At 40.7% G+C, this 12,251-nt stretch overlaps 1 protein-coding gene across 3 annotated transcripts in view; it reads left to right on the forward strand.

Moving 5' to 3' along the window:
• Positions 1-12,251, forward strand: part of fam234a (family with sequence similarity 234 member A) — a 32,667-nt gene that overhangs the window by 17,731 nt on the left and 2,685 nt on the right. For all 3 annotated transcript variants that reach the window (XM_073060816.1, XM_073060815.1, XM_073060817.1), the window contains exons 10-12: positions 1,798-1,947; positions 3,933-4,044; positions 7,733-7,943. In XM_073060816.1, the coding sequence (XP_072916917.1) occupies positions 1,798-1,947; positions 3,933-4,044; positions 7,733-7,941 (471 nt within the window). In that variant the 3' untranslated portion in view covers positions 7,942-7,943. The remainder of the gene's footprint in view (positions 1-1,797; positions 1,948-3,932; positions 4,045-7,732; positions 7,944-12,251) is intronic.

A 12,251-nucleotide genomic window follows, 5' to 3' on the forward strand; every position in this document is an offset into this window, starting at 1 on the left:
TGTAGTTGGGTACTCTAGTAGATTGGATGTGAATCCATCCCTATAGCATTCTAAATTGAGCTCCCTGGTGATTAGAGCCTAGAGTTTTAAGTGAAAATCAAAAAGAAACTGCAGCTGCTGGAAATCTAAAATAAAACTGAAAACACAGGAAGTGGGTCAGATAGCTTCAGTGGTAAGAGGAAAAGAACATTTCAAGTCCCAGACTCTTCGTCAGAACTGGGAAAGAGAACAAGTTTGGTTTTCAGTTGCAGAGAAGATGGGGTGTGGGATGAGTAGAAGAAAGGAAGTATTTGTAATAAGGTGTAATGGGCTTGTTTAATCAGACCCTACCATTAAAGTGTCCATGAAATGTGATAATAAGCATACAGGCACAACAAACTAATTTAAATCTAATTTATTATCATAGAATAGAAAGCACAAAGTACTACATAGCAAGTCACGAAGATTTCTGGGCTCACATTTCTTACTCACCACTTGATTGTTGCTGTTGGCGGGCGATCCCTCATTTCTGACTTGCTCATGAAACCACCCCTTGGTCACAGGTGCCGATCACAATCTGGCTCCACTTGATGTTCAAAGAAAATTGTGAAAACGCAGCCCAATATATTCACAAGCCTAACAAGGGAGAGAAACTCTTTGATCTTTTGTCTCAACACAGCTGTCATAAATCAATTAGACATTGCTTCATTAACTCATGACCCAACACAACATTCCTTGGACTGTAAAAAGCATATTAATGTTTACACACATAAACAATAAGCCCAAATGCAGATAGACATTCTCAGTGTTTACCCACTAACAAACATTCACATTTTAATGATTACTTTACAGACACCACATGCTCTAGAGTCTAGAAAGAGTTGAGTTGTCGCTTGACCAGACAGACATTCATTCATTGTTTTAAAAAATCTAATATAACATTGGGTGAGACCAAATGGTTAATGTAGCAGTTAGAAGAAGATTGTTTCTTTGCTATGTTCACATACAGGCTGTAAAAATAGAGAAAGAGAAAAATTGAGCCAAACGGGAAAATGGGATGAGAGCCTGAACTCCAGGCCTCGAACTCCTGTCTTGCTAATGACAGGACCTCGAATATACTCACTGGTCTGTGGGCCTGAAGTCTGACCATGCTCTCGCTGCTGATGTTTGAATGCAGAGTGGAGGATCAGACGCTGGCATGTCCTCTGATTCCCCACATCCCTCTTCCTAAACCTTCTCTGACCCCCAAAACCATCATTACGGACCACGAAGGTGTTATTCTTCCAGCTTGTGATGGCTCCTGAGGGTCAATGCAGGAGATCATTGGTGGTTAAGTCAGAAGGAGAGTGGGATGGAAATTTAAAGTGACAGACAATTGGACACTAAGGATCACGCCTGTGGACTAAGTGCAGGTATTTGTCAAAGTGATCACCCTATCTACATCTGGTTTCTCTACTGTAGATGAGTTCTGATTGTGAACACTGAATGTAGTACACTCTACTGAAAGTGCATGTCAATTGCTGCTTCTCCTGGAAAGACTGTTTTAGAGCCCCTGAATATGTAAAGGGAAGTGGTAAAAGAACAGGAATTGTATCTCCGTTTGCATGGAAAGTGTCATAAAATGGGGAACAGTTTGTAGGGACAGAAGAGTAGACAGAATTGGAAAAGGAGGAATTTCTGTCTGGTAGAAGAGCATAAAGCAGCTACTAATCATATGAAGTTAAATAATAAGATTAACATTAATTTAGGGTAGTTTTTAAGACCTGATTTATATTTTTTGCTAGGAATATCAAAACATGAAATTGATTTGTTCTCTAGGTTATCATTGTGGATGGTAAAAGTGGCAAAATACTATGGGAAGAAGAATTAATATGCAGGGAGAACTGTCCAAAACCATCTTCCATTAACACCATGTCCCGGTCAATGTTTCTTTTCTGGGGTGAACTTCCAACACAAAACAATGTTTCTGTAAGTATTAAAAGAAAATAATTTACTACTCTGCTCAATTAATAATTAAAGCTGATTATTTTAGCTATTATTAATAGCATAAACACCTACATATTTAACTATCTTTCCTTTTGGTTAGTCCTGACGAAGGGTCTCGGCCCGAAACGTCGACAGCGCTTCTCCCTATAGATGCTGCCTGGCCTGCTGTGTTCCATCAGCATTTTGTGTGTGTTGTTGTACATATTTAACTGCTCAGATTGTTGTTTACTCAACCTTTTTAGATAGAATTGTACAAATAAAAGGTTGCAACTAGAATGTTCAACTTTGATATTCTGACAGTGCAGTAAAGCATTTTCATACCATCAGAAATAGGTGTTATGCCATATGTATTCATTACTAATATTTTACTTTATTACAAACACTACTTGGAAAATATATAAGAAGTGCCATACTTTCTAATGGTCCAGTAAAGAACTGAAAGCAAAGTCAATCTTGGGGTTTACTCTTAAAAATATGTAATTTTGGGCTGTGTTTATTTCTGTGTTGATCCTCAGATATCTTGACCCATGATCATTTTACACTATAGAGACACTACTGTGATTAGCCCTAAACTTACAATGTATGTGAAATTGCATCTTTTGATTCTAGCAAATGGGCAACAAAGATGTGCTGCAGTCCCTCTGGTCAAAAGGCTGATTGAATATCCTTAGATTTGTAGGGTCATCAGATAAGGATGAGAATAGGATTAATTGTGATGCCTTAATCTATCTTAATTGCATGCTGAATAAGTGATGGACTGCTGGCTTAGATACAGCCAAAGTATTAATTTAGTAAGGGTCAGAACAGTGAACATCAATTTAATCATACTCTTGGCACCAGTGTAATGGGGTATGTGCAGGATTGATGGTTCCCCAGAGGAAGTGAGAATCCTATCTGTGTACAGTCAGCCCTACTTATCCGTGGGTTCTGCATGCGTGGATTCAACCAACTGCGGATTGGGAAAACCCGGAAGTTCTCTCTCCAGCCCTTGTTGTTTGAGCATATACAGGTGTTGTCATTATTCCCTGAACAATACAGTATAACAACTATTTACATAGTATTTACATTGTATTAGGATAAGTAATCTAGAGATGATTTAAAGTGTGCGGGAGGATGTGCATAGGTTACCGTGGATTGGGAATTGAAAAAAAGTCCGGAAATATTCTAAGTCAGAACAGGTACATTGGGTATTACTTAGCATCAGTTGGTCAAACATTTGTCTTAGTATATAGTATATATTTTACCTTTCTATGCATATAAAACACTTAAGAAATGTATGTATTTCAATAAATAAACCACTGCGTTGCTTAGTAATAATTGTAGCTTTCATCAGGGCAGGGCCTTCACATGCTCCGTTATTCTCACTTTATCCTTTAAAATTGTTCTGATCGTTGACCTACTGTAGCCTAATGCTTTTTCAATGACCGATGGCGTTTCACCTCTTTCCGATCGCTTTATTATTTCCACTTTACTTTCAATGGTGATCATTTTCCGGAACAAACACTGCGGGCAGCGGGTCCCGAGCTCCGCCGGGTCCTAAAGTCCACCGCGCTGAGACAGGTTAAATAAGCTCCAGTGCTCCGCTAGGTCCTAAAGTCCACCGACTTGAGCATCCACAATTTTTGGTATCTGCGGGGGGTCCCGGAACCAATCCCCCGCGGATAAGGAGGGCCGACTGTATATACTTCCATGTCTAATGCCAATGAATACTTTGTATCTAGCAATCACTTTCCTACTATGTATCCATTCTATTTTGAAGAATGTTGCCTCTTATATATTTGACATTTTATTCATTTTTTTCTTTCCAGTCTCTTTAATGTTTTAATTTTTTGTATAGAATCATAACGCAAGAGAAATTTGATTCATTGGATTTTTTTTCTCTAATAAAGCATCTCATCTAACTTCATCCCCATACACCTTTCTATAGGTCCTCTTCTAAAATAATTTGTTAATTTTTATTTTCTCAGTTGCAGGAAGGTTTCTCTGAGAAAAGTTATAATCTTTATATGGTTCATCCATTACACCCAAACGTCATTCTGGAGTTAAGAAATAGCACTGAGAATGTGATTGCATTCACCAGTAAGTCTTCCTATTGCCAGTTATGAATAATTAATTTAAATTGCTATATTTTATATGATAACTTGTAGAAAATAATGATGAATTGCTTGTAATCCTATACAGCTTTTCTGTAATTTGTGTAAATTGTACCTTTGCCTATCCACAAATGTACTTTGATTTGACAGGTTAAATTTGTTAAGCGCATGAATAAATCTGGAATGGCTCTTGCAGATTGAAGAGCGGTAAATGTGACCTCACTTTTAAAAATGGAAGAAAGAAGGCAGTGAGCTACCGATCTATTAGCATGACATTGGTAGTAGAAAATGTGCTGGAGTCTGTTGCTAAGGATTTGATTTCAAGACATTTAGAAAATAACTGAGCAGACTTGAAGTGGATTTGTGAAATTAAAATCTGTTAGTCTATTGAGGATGTATCTAATAGAGTAGATTAATGGCACTTCAGTCACCTAAGCTAATCACATTTGCACACGTGGTCCGCATACAACCTTTCCTATCCATGTACTTATCCAAATGTCTTTTTAAATGTTATAGTATATGCTTCAATTATTTTGTCCAGCAGCTTGTTCCATCTATACACCACCCTGTCTACAAAGAGGTTGCCCCGAGGTCCCTTTTAAATAGTTTAAATGCTGCTCTTGAGGCTGAAAAACAAGGTGGGAACATGTCAGAACTGCGGTTATATAGAGAAAGTAAGAATAAATGGATCCTTGCTATGGGTACCACCAAGATCAGTGTGTGGGGCCAAATGTTTGCAATCTACATCAATGGACCAAATATATTATCTCAAAGTTTGTTGATGAGATGCAACAAGGTGGGAACCTGAGCAGTGCCAAGAATGCAAAAAGGCTTCAAAGGGATTAAGACAATCTGAGTGAGTGGGCAAAAATGTGTCAGACAGAGTACAAAGTGGAAGACTATGGTGATGGCTAAGTTCTTCACTTGCGAAGATCAGGAGGGAAAAAGAATCCTCAGGAGTGGCGGCATGATCGTTGGTAAGTGTGGAGGCAATTCTGGATCTGCAGACTGGAGCAGTAGGGACACGGACGCAGGTGCTTGGGTAGTAGAATCCTACGTCTCCTCTTCAGCAGTCGCTCTTCTGGGTTCTTCAAAATTCTTGACTGCTCCATGGATCAGCGTACTCCAGCAGTCTCTGTCACAAGCCAGGTTCTGCCACTCGTTGACCTCTATATTTGCCCGAGAGAGCTGCTGTTTAAGTTGGTCTTTGTACCTCTTGCATGGGGCACCACGATCTCTCTTGCCCTGAGAGTTCTCCATAGAGAACAGCTTTTGGTAACCTGGAGTTGTCCTTGTGAGGCACGTCACCTGGCCAGCAGAGCTGCTAGAGCAGCAAAGTAGCAAATGCTTGGACTTTGAGCCTTTTCCATCATTGGAGACACGATCCTGCCAGCTGATATCCATGATGGAGTGGAGGCAGCATTGATGGAAGTGCTCGAGCAAACAGATTTGCTTATGGTACAAAACCCAGACTTCGGAGCCGTATAGCAATGTTGTGACGACGGCAGCTCCGTACACCTGGAATTTTGTGGACAGCCGCAGCTGGTGGTTCTTCCCACATATTTTTGGAGGAGCCCAAAGGCACTGCTGGCCTGAGATTCTTTCTCTGTGGGCATACTTAGCAAATCTATAGAACAGTGTTTCTCAACCGGAGCTGCTATGAGGGGTCACTAGGGGTTCCGCGAGAGATCGTGGTTTAAAAAAAACACGGCGTTTTTTGAATTTTGCATGACGTGTGGTGCTAGCACTCGCAGTGGTGGGCAGTGACCGAGCAGCACTATTGGCAATCTCGTTAGAGGTCTCTCAGCCCAGTATGGCAGTGCACAGTAGGACCGTGCTTGTTTCGTTAAGTCCATCTCTCAGTTTTAGGGGAGGCTGTTGATAATTGGTGAGCGCTGTATTGCATGGTGGGGGGGGGGGGGGGAAGATGGTAGACTGATAATTGGTGAGTGTTGTGATGCATGAAGGGAGGACAGTAAGCTGATGAGGTGCGTGAAGTTGTGTTTTTCAAGCTTTGAATGGACTTGCCCAACTTGGGCTATGATGTCAGCTTCTCCCTCCTGAATAACCTTCCCCAGCTTCCCCTTGCGCGCTGACGAATGACTTAAGGGAGCAAACTAACTCTACCAGTATAGTTGAAAATTGGAGGGAAATTTTCATTCTAAAGAAGGAATTTTAATGCGCCACAACTCAGCTGCTGGCCTGCCATTTTGCTGTTGTTGTAAACATTGCAAAAGGTGGTTTGTGTAGGTTAGGAGTGAATTGTATTGTGAACTGTTCATTTTTTTTGCAGTTTTCTCATTTAGTTATTTATATGCCTTCGGTTTATGGTTTTTAATTTTCAAGTTGTGAATATCATTAATTAAAATCAACTTACAACCTTTATTTAAACTAAATCTACCAAGCTCACGTTTAGAAAAACTAAATCCCATTTTGGCCTAAGCCAGTTATTTAAAAGAAATTTATTATGTTTGCCTTATGAGTTTTTAAAATTTATGGAAAGGAAAGAAAGAGATTAATTTAAAGAAAAGTAAACTAAGCTTAACTACCTGTTTTTTTTTCAAGCAAGGTTGGCTCAAAATTCATTCACTACTCAAAAAGAGAATTGACAATTATTTTTGGATTATTATATCTACAACTTACTGATCAGGCTAACGTACAGTGAGCTGTAGATATAATAGGTTTTACGCAGGGGTTCCCTGAGACCTGAAAGTTATTTCAAGGGCTCCTCCAGGGCAAAGAGGTTGCTATAGAACAATAACTGTAAGCTGTAACCATCAGGAATTGTTAACTGTAATCAAACAGTGCATATGCAGATATAAACATAGCAATAAATAACAAGCATGAAATACAATATAACTGAGTCCTTAAATGCGAGTAGCTATCCCTTTTTGTTCAAGAACCTGATGGGTGAGGGGTGGTAAGTGTTGCCTCACCTGGGAGGACTGTTTGGGGCCCTGAATGGTGGTATGAGAGGAGGTGTCGGGACAGGTGTAGCACTTAGCACTTACATTCCTTCTTCACCTCTCCGGCCTATCCCCTCCCTGCTTCCCCTCCCCCACCCCTTGATCTTTCCTCTGATTGGTTTTTCACCTGCACCTTCCCCCCCCCCCCCCCCCACATTCTTTATAGGGTTCCTGCCCCCTCCTTCTTCAGTCCTGATGAAGGGTCTCGGCCCAAAACGTTGACTGCTCATTTCCACAGATGCTGCCCAACCTGCTGAGTTCATCCAGCTTGTTTGTACGTGTTGATTTGAGCACAGCATCTGCAGTGCACTTTGTGTTTTCTAAGTCTATCCTACTTGTTATTTCCTCAAAGAATTCCAACAGATTTGTCAGGCACAATTTTCCCTTGAGGAAACCATGCTGACTTGGACCTATTTTATCATGTGCCTCCAAGTACTCCAAAACCTCATCCTTAACAATTAACTCCAACATCTCAACCACTGAGGTCAGACTAACTGGCCTATAGTTTCCTTTCTTTTTCCTTCCCACTTTCTTGAAGAGTGGAGTTACATTTCCAATTTTCCAGTCCTCTGGAACTATGCCAGAATCTGTTGATAACATAATATACATAGCTAATGGTAATTTATTGTTTTTACTGTTTGTCAGATAGTGAAAGAATATTAATGTTCTTAAAAAATAAATTACTAATATCCCCATTTTTTATTCCAGCTGCCTTATTTGAACAAAACAGACATGCAGGAAGCGTACTGTTATTGGGGCAGCCTTTGGGAAACAAACCAGGACCTTTGAAGATAATCAAACAAAAACTGAAAGACATCATCAGTGTGAGCAGGGTTAGACGTCTAAAGAAAGGACATGATAACTTTAGTGATGATGAACTTAAAGAATATTTTTACAGAATGAGATACAGCAGCTAATGGTAAATTGTAAAATCAATGATTTATTTACTGCAAATGTTTTCATCTCTTGCTAATCAAAAGTTCTGAAGTTTGACCATATATTTAGTTTCTAAAATGTGCATTTCAATATTCTTCATATTGTAAAATAATGATGTGATAAAGTAATGCAGAATTATATTGATAGCAATAAATGAGGATCTTCACTCACCCTCATGAAAAACATTAAGATTTATTGCAGTGGGTTTTAATATACAGTTCATCAATGTATTTTATTGAGCAAACTTACTAACATCTATTAATTCAGTACAAGGATTTTAAATTACAAATTAAAAACTTGATTTGTAAAATAGAATACTGTTCACATACAGAAATAATAATGGTCCCAAATTAGAATGCCTTTAACTTGAAAAGTCTCTCCTGAAGTTGTATTTTATTTAACTGTGAATGCAAATAAAATAAGATATTGCTTTGTTAGAGCAGAGTGCACAACCCTAATTATCTGGCAGCTTTAGAATCCTTTCAATATTATAATTAATATTTAAGTTATATTCTAAATAATTGTTTCCTCAGTGTGAATTCTAATAGAATTTGTATATATGATCATGGGAAATTAAGGGTTGAAAATAACACTGCTGCTGATTTCCACCTGATTGCCAATTGCTTGTAGATATACAACTATTTATTTTTTTTTAAAGATATACAAAGTTAAGTAAATCTTATACCTGAGTGGAATAGGTTTTAAGGTCTTTGTATACGTTGGAATCTGGCAATGGTAAGTCTGCAGTTTCAGTAAGGATTTTCAAATATAACTCAATATATTTGCAAGAGTATATTAGAGAAGAAACTCAATTCCCCTTTCCAAAATTAATACCCATTGTATTAAAGAAAGTAAAATTATATGTAATCATTCAAATCAAATGGGGTTATTATGGAGTTACGTCCACAAAATCCCAACAGCCAACACTTAAAGTCAAAATTCTTCCAAAGGGATTTCAAACAGTTTTATAAATGAGAGGACTATAAATGAGGGGATTCTATAGTCAGGGGGGCGGATAGGAGATTTTGTGGGGAAGATCGGGAGTCTCGGATGGTATGTTGCTTCCCTGGTACCGGGGTCCGAGACATCTCAGATCGGGTGCAGGTTATTCTCGAAAGGGAGGGCAAGAATCCAGATGTTGTGGTCCATGTAGGGACCAATAACGTGGGTAGGATGAGTGAGGGGGTCCTGCGTAGGGAGTTCAGGGAGTTAGGTGCGAAGCTGAAGAGCAGGACCCCCAGGGTAACAATCTCAGGATTGCTACCTGTGCCACGTGCGAGTGAGGCAAGGAACAGAAGGATTATAAAGATTAATACGTGGCTGAGAGGATGGTGCAGGAGGGAGGGCTTCAGGTTTGTAGATAATTGGGCTTTGTTCCAGGGAAAGTGGGATCTGTTCCGAAGGGACGGTTTACACCTGAACTGGAGCGGTACTAACATTCTTGCAGGGAAGTTTGCTAGTGCTTCTCGGGGGGGGGGGGGGGGTTTAAACTAAATTTGCAGGGGGCGGGGATCCAGAATGTGAGAGAGGATAGCGAGAAGAGGAATAAAGGACAGGTGGGGACTACACGGTTCCGGAATATTAAGTGTGTAGTAGAGAAAGGTGAGGCGGAACAAGTGATAAGGAGGACACATGTACAGAGGGATGGTCTGACGGAACATGGAGTTAAATGTGTTGAAAGAATAAGTAAATTTAAGAAGGACAACAAATTTCTAGGGGCGTATAGCCCGATGGGAGTTCGGGGAGCTGGGTTAAGCACAATAGGCAGCGATTCAAACAGAGAGAGGAGAAATGGGCTAAAAATTCTATATCTGAATGCACGAAGTGTCAGAAATAAGGTGGATGAGCTTGAAGCCCAGGTGCGAATGGGTAACTATGATGTTGTTGGGATAACGGAGACATGGCTGCAGGGAGATCAGACCTGGGAAATGAATGTACAAGGGTATACGTGCTATCGTAGGGACAGAAATATGGGCAGAGGTGGCCCTGTTGGTGAGGAATGAGATTCAGTCCTTTGCAAGGGGGGACATAGGGTCAGGAGAAGTAGAGTCTGTGTGGATAGAATTGAGGAACAGTAAGGGCAAAAGGACCCAAATGGGTGTTGTCTACAGGCCACCAAACAGTAGCATGGATATTGGGTGCAAGTTGAATAGGGAGTTAACATTGGCATGTGGCAAAGGTAATGTCGCAGTAGTTATGGGGGATTTCAACATGCAGGTGAACTGGGAGAATCAGGTTGGTGCTGGACCCCAGGATAGGGAGTTTGTAGAGTGCCTACGGGATGCTTTCTTGGAGCAGCTTGTACGAGAGCCGACCAGGGACAAGGCTATTCTGGATTTAGTGTTATGTAATGAACAGGATTTGATAAGCGATCTTGCAGTAAATGAGCCATTAGGAGGTAGTGATCATAATATGATAAGTTTTTATCTGCAATTTGAGAAGGATAAGGGCAGCTCGGAGGTGTCAGTGTTGCAGTTGAACAGGGGAAACTATGGAGCCATGAGGGAGGAGCTGGCCAAAGTTGACTGGACGGATAGCCTAGCAGAAAAGACAGTGGAACAGCAATGGCAGGTATTCTTGGGAAAAATGCACAAGGTGCAAAATCAGTTCATCCCCCAGAGAAGGAAGAATTCAAAGGGGGGAAAGGGGCCACAGTGGTTGACAAAGGAAGTCAGAGATTGCATAGCATTAAAAAAAAAGGAAGTATGACAGACCTAAGATGAGTGGGAGGAAAGATGATTGGGAAGTTTTTAAGGAACAACAGAACTTAACTAAAAAGGCAATACGGGGAGAAAAAATGAGGTACGAACGCAAGCTAGCCAGGAATATAAAGGAAGATAGCAAAAGCTTTTTTAGGTATGTGAAGAGAAAGAAGATAGTTAAGAACAATGTTGGGCCCTTGAAGAATGAATTGGGTGAAATTGTTATGGGAAACAGAGAAATGGCATTAGAATTTAATGAGTAGATCTGTTTTCACTAAGGAAGACACAAGCAATCTCCCAGATGTATGGATGGGCCAAGGACATAGGGTAACAGAGGAAATGAAACAGATTGACATTAGGAAGGAAACGGTGATGAGAAGACTGATGGGACTGAAGGCTGACAAATCCCCAGGTCCAGATGGTCTGCATCCTAGGGTACTAAAGGAGGTGGCTCTGGAAATTGCGGATGCATTGGTAATCATTTTCCAATGTTCCTTAGATTCAGGATCGGTTCCTGAGGAGTGGAGAATGGCTAATGTTATCCCACTTTTTAAGAAAGGAGGGAGGGAGAAAACAGAACTATCTACCTGTCAGCCTGACATTGGTGGTGGGGAAGATGCTAGAGTCCATTATTAAGGATGAAATAGTGGCATATCTAGATAGCAGTGATAGGATTGGGCCGAGCCAGCATGGATTTACCAAGGGTAAATCATGCTTGACTAATCTGTTGGAGTTTTTCGAGGATGTAACCAGGAAGTTAGATGGGGGAGATCCAGTGGATGTAGTGTACCTCGATTTTCAGAAGGCATTTGATAAGGTCCCACATAGGAGATTGGTGGGTAAAATCAAAGCTCAGGGCATCGGGGGGAAGACATTGACATGGATAGAAAACTGCTTGGCAGATAGAAAGCAAAGGGTAGCGGTGAATGGGTGTTTCTCGGAATGGCAGGTGGTGACTAGTGGGGTGCCACAGGGCTCGGTATTGGGACCACAGCTGTTTACAATTTACGTCAACGATTTGGATGAAGGCATTGAAAATAACATCAGCAAATTTGCTGATGATACTAAGCTGGGTGGCAGTGTGACATGTGATGAGGATGTTAGGAGAATTCAGGGTGACTTGGATAGGCTGGGTGAGTGGGCAGATACTTGGCAGATGACGTTTAATGTGAATAAGTGTGAGGTTATCCACTTTGGGAGTAAGAACAGGAAGGCAGATTATTATCTGAACGGTGTAGAGTTAGGTAAGGGAGAAATACAAAGAGATCTAGGAGTCCTTGTTCATCAGTCACTGAAGGTGAATGAGCAAGTGCAGCAGGCAGTGAAGAAGGCTAATGGAATGTTGGCCTTTATTACAAAGGGAATTGAGTACAAGAGCAAGGAAATCCTCTTGCATTTGTACAGAGCCCTGGTGAGACCACACCTGGAGTATTGTGTACAGTTTTGGTCTCCAGGGTTAAGGAAGGACATCCTGGCTGTAGAGGAAGTGCAGCGTAGATTCACGAGGTTAATTCCTGGGATGACTGGACTGTCTTACGCAGAGAGGTTAGAGAGACTGGGCTTGTACATGCTGGAATTAAGGAGACTGA

Source organism: Hemitrygon akajei, chromosome 11 (assembly GCF_048418815.1).
Source record: "Hemitrygon akajei chromosome 11, sHemAka1.3, whole genome shotgun sequence".
NCBI lineage: Eukaryota > Metazoa > Chordata > Chondrichthyes > Myliobatiformes > Dasyatidae > Hemitrygon > Hemitrygon akajei.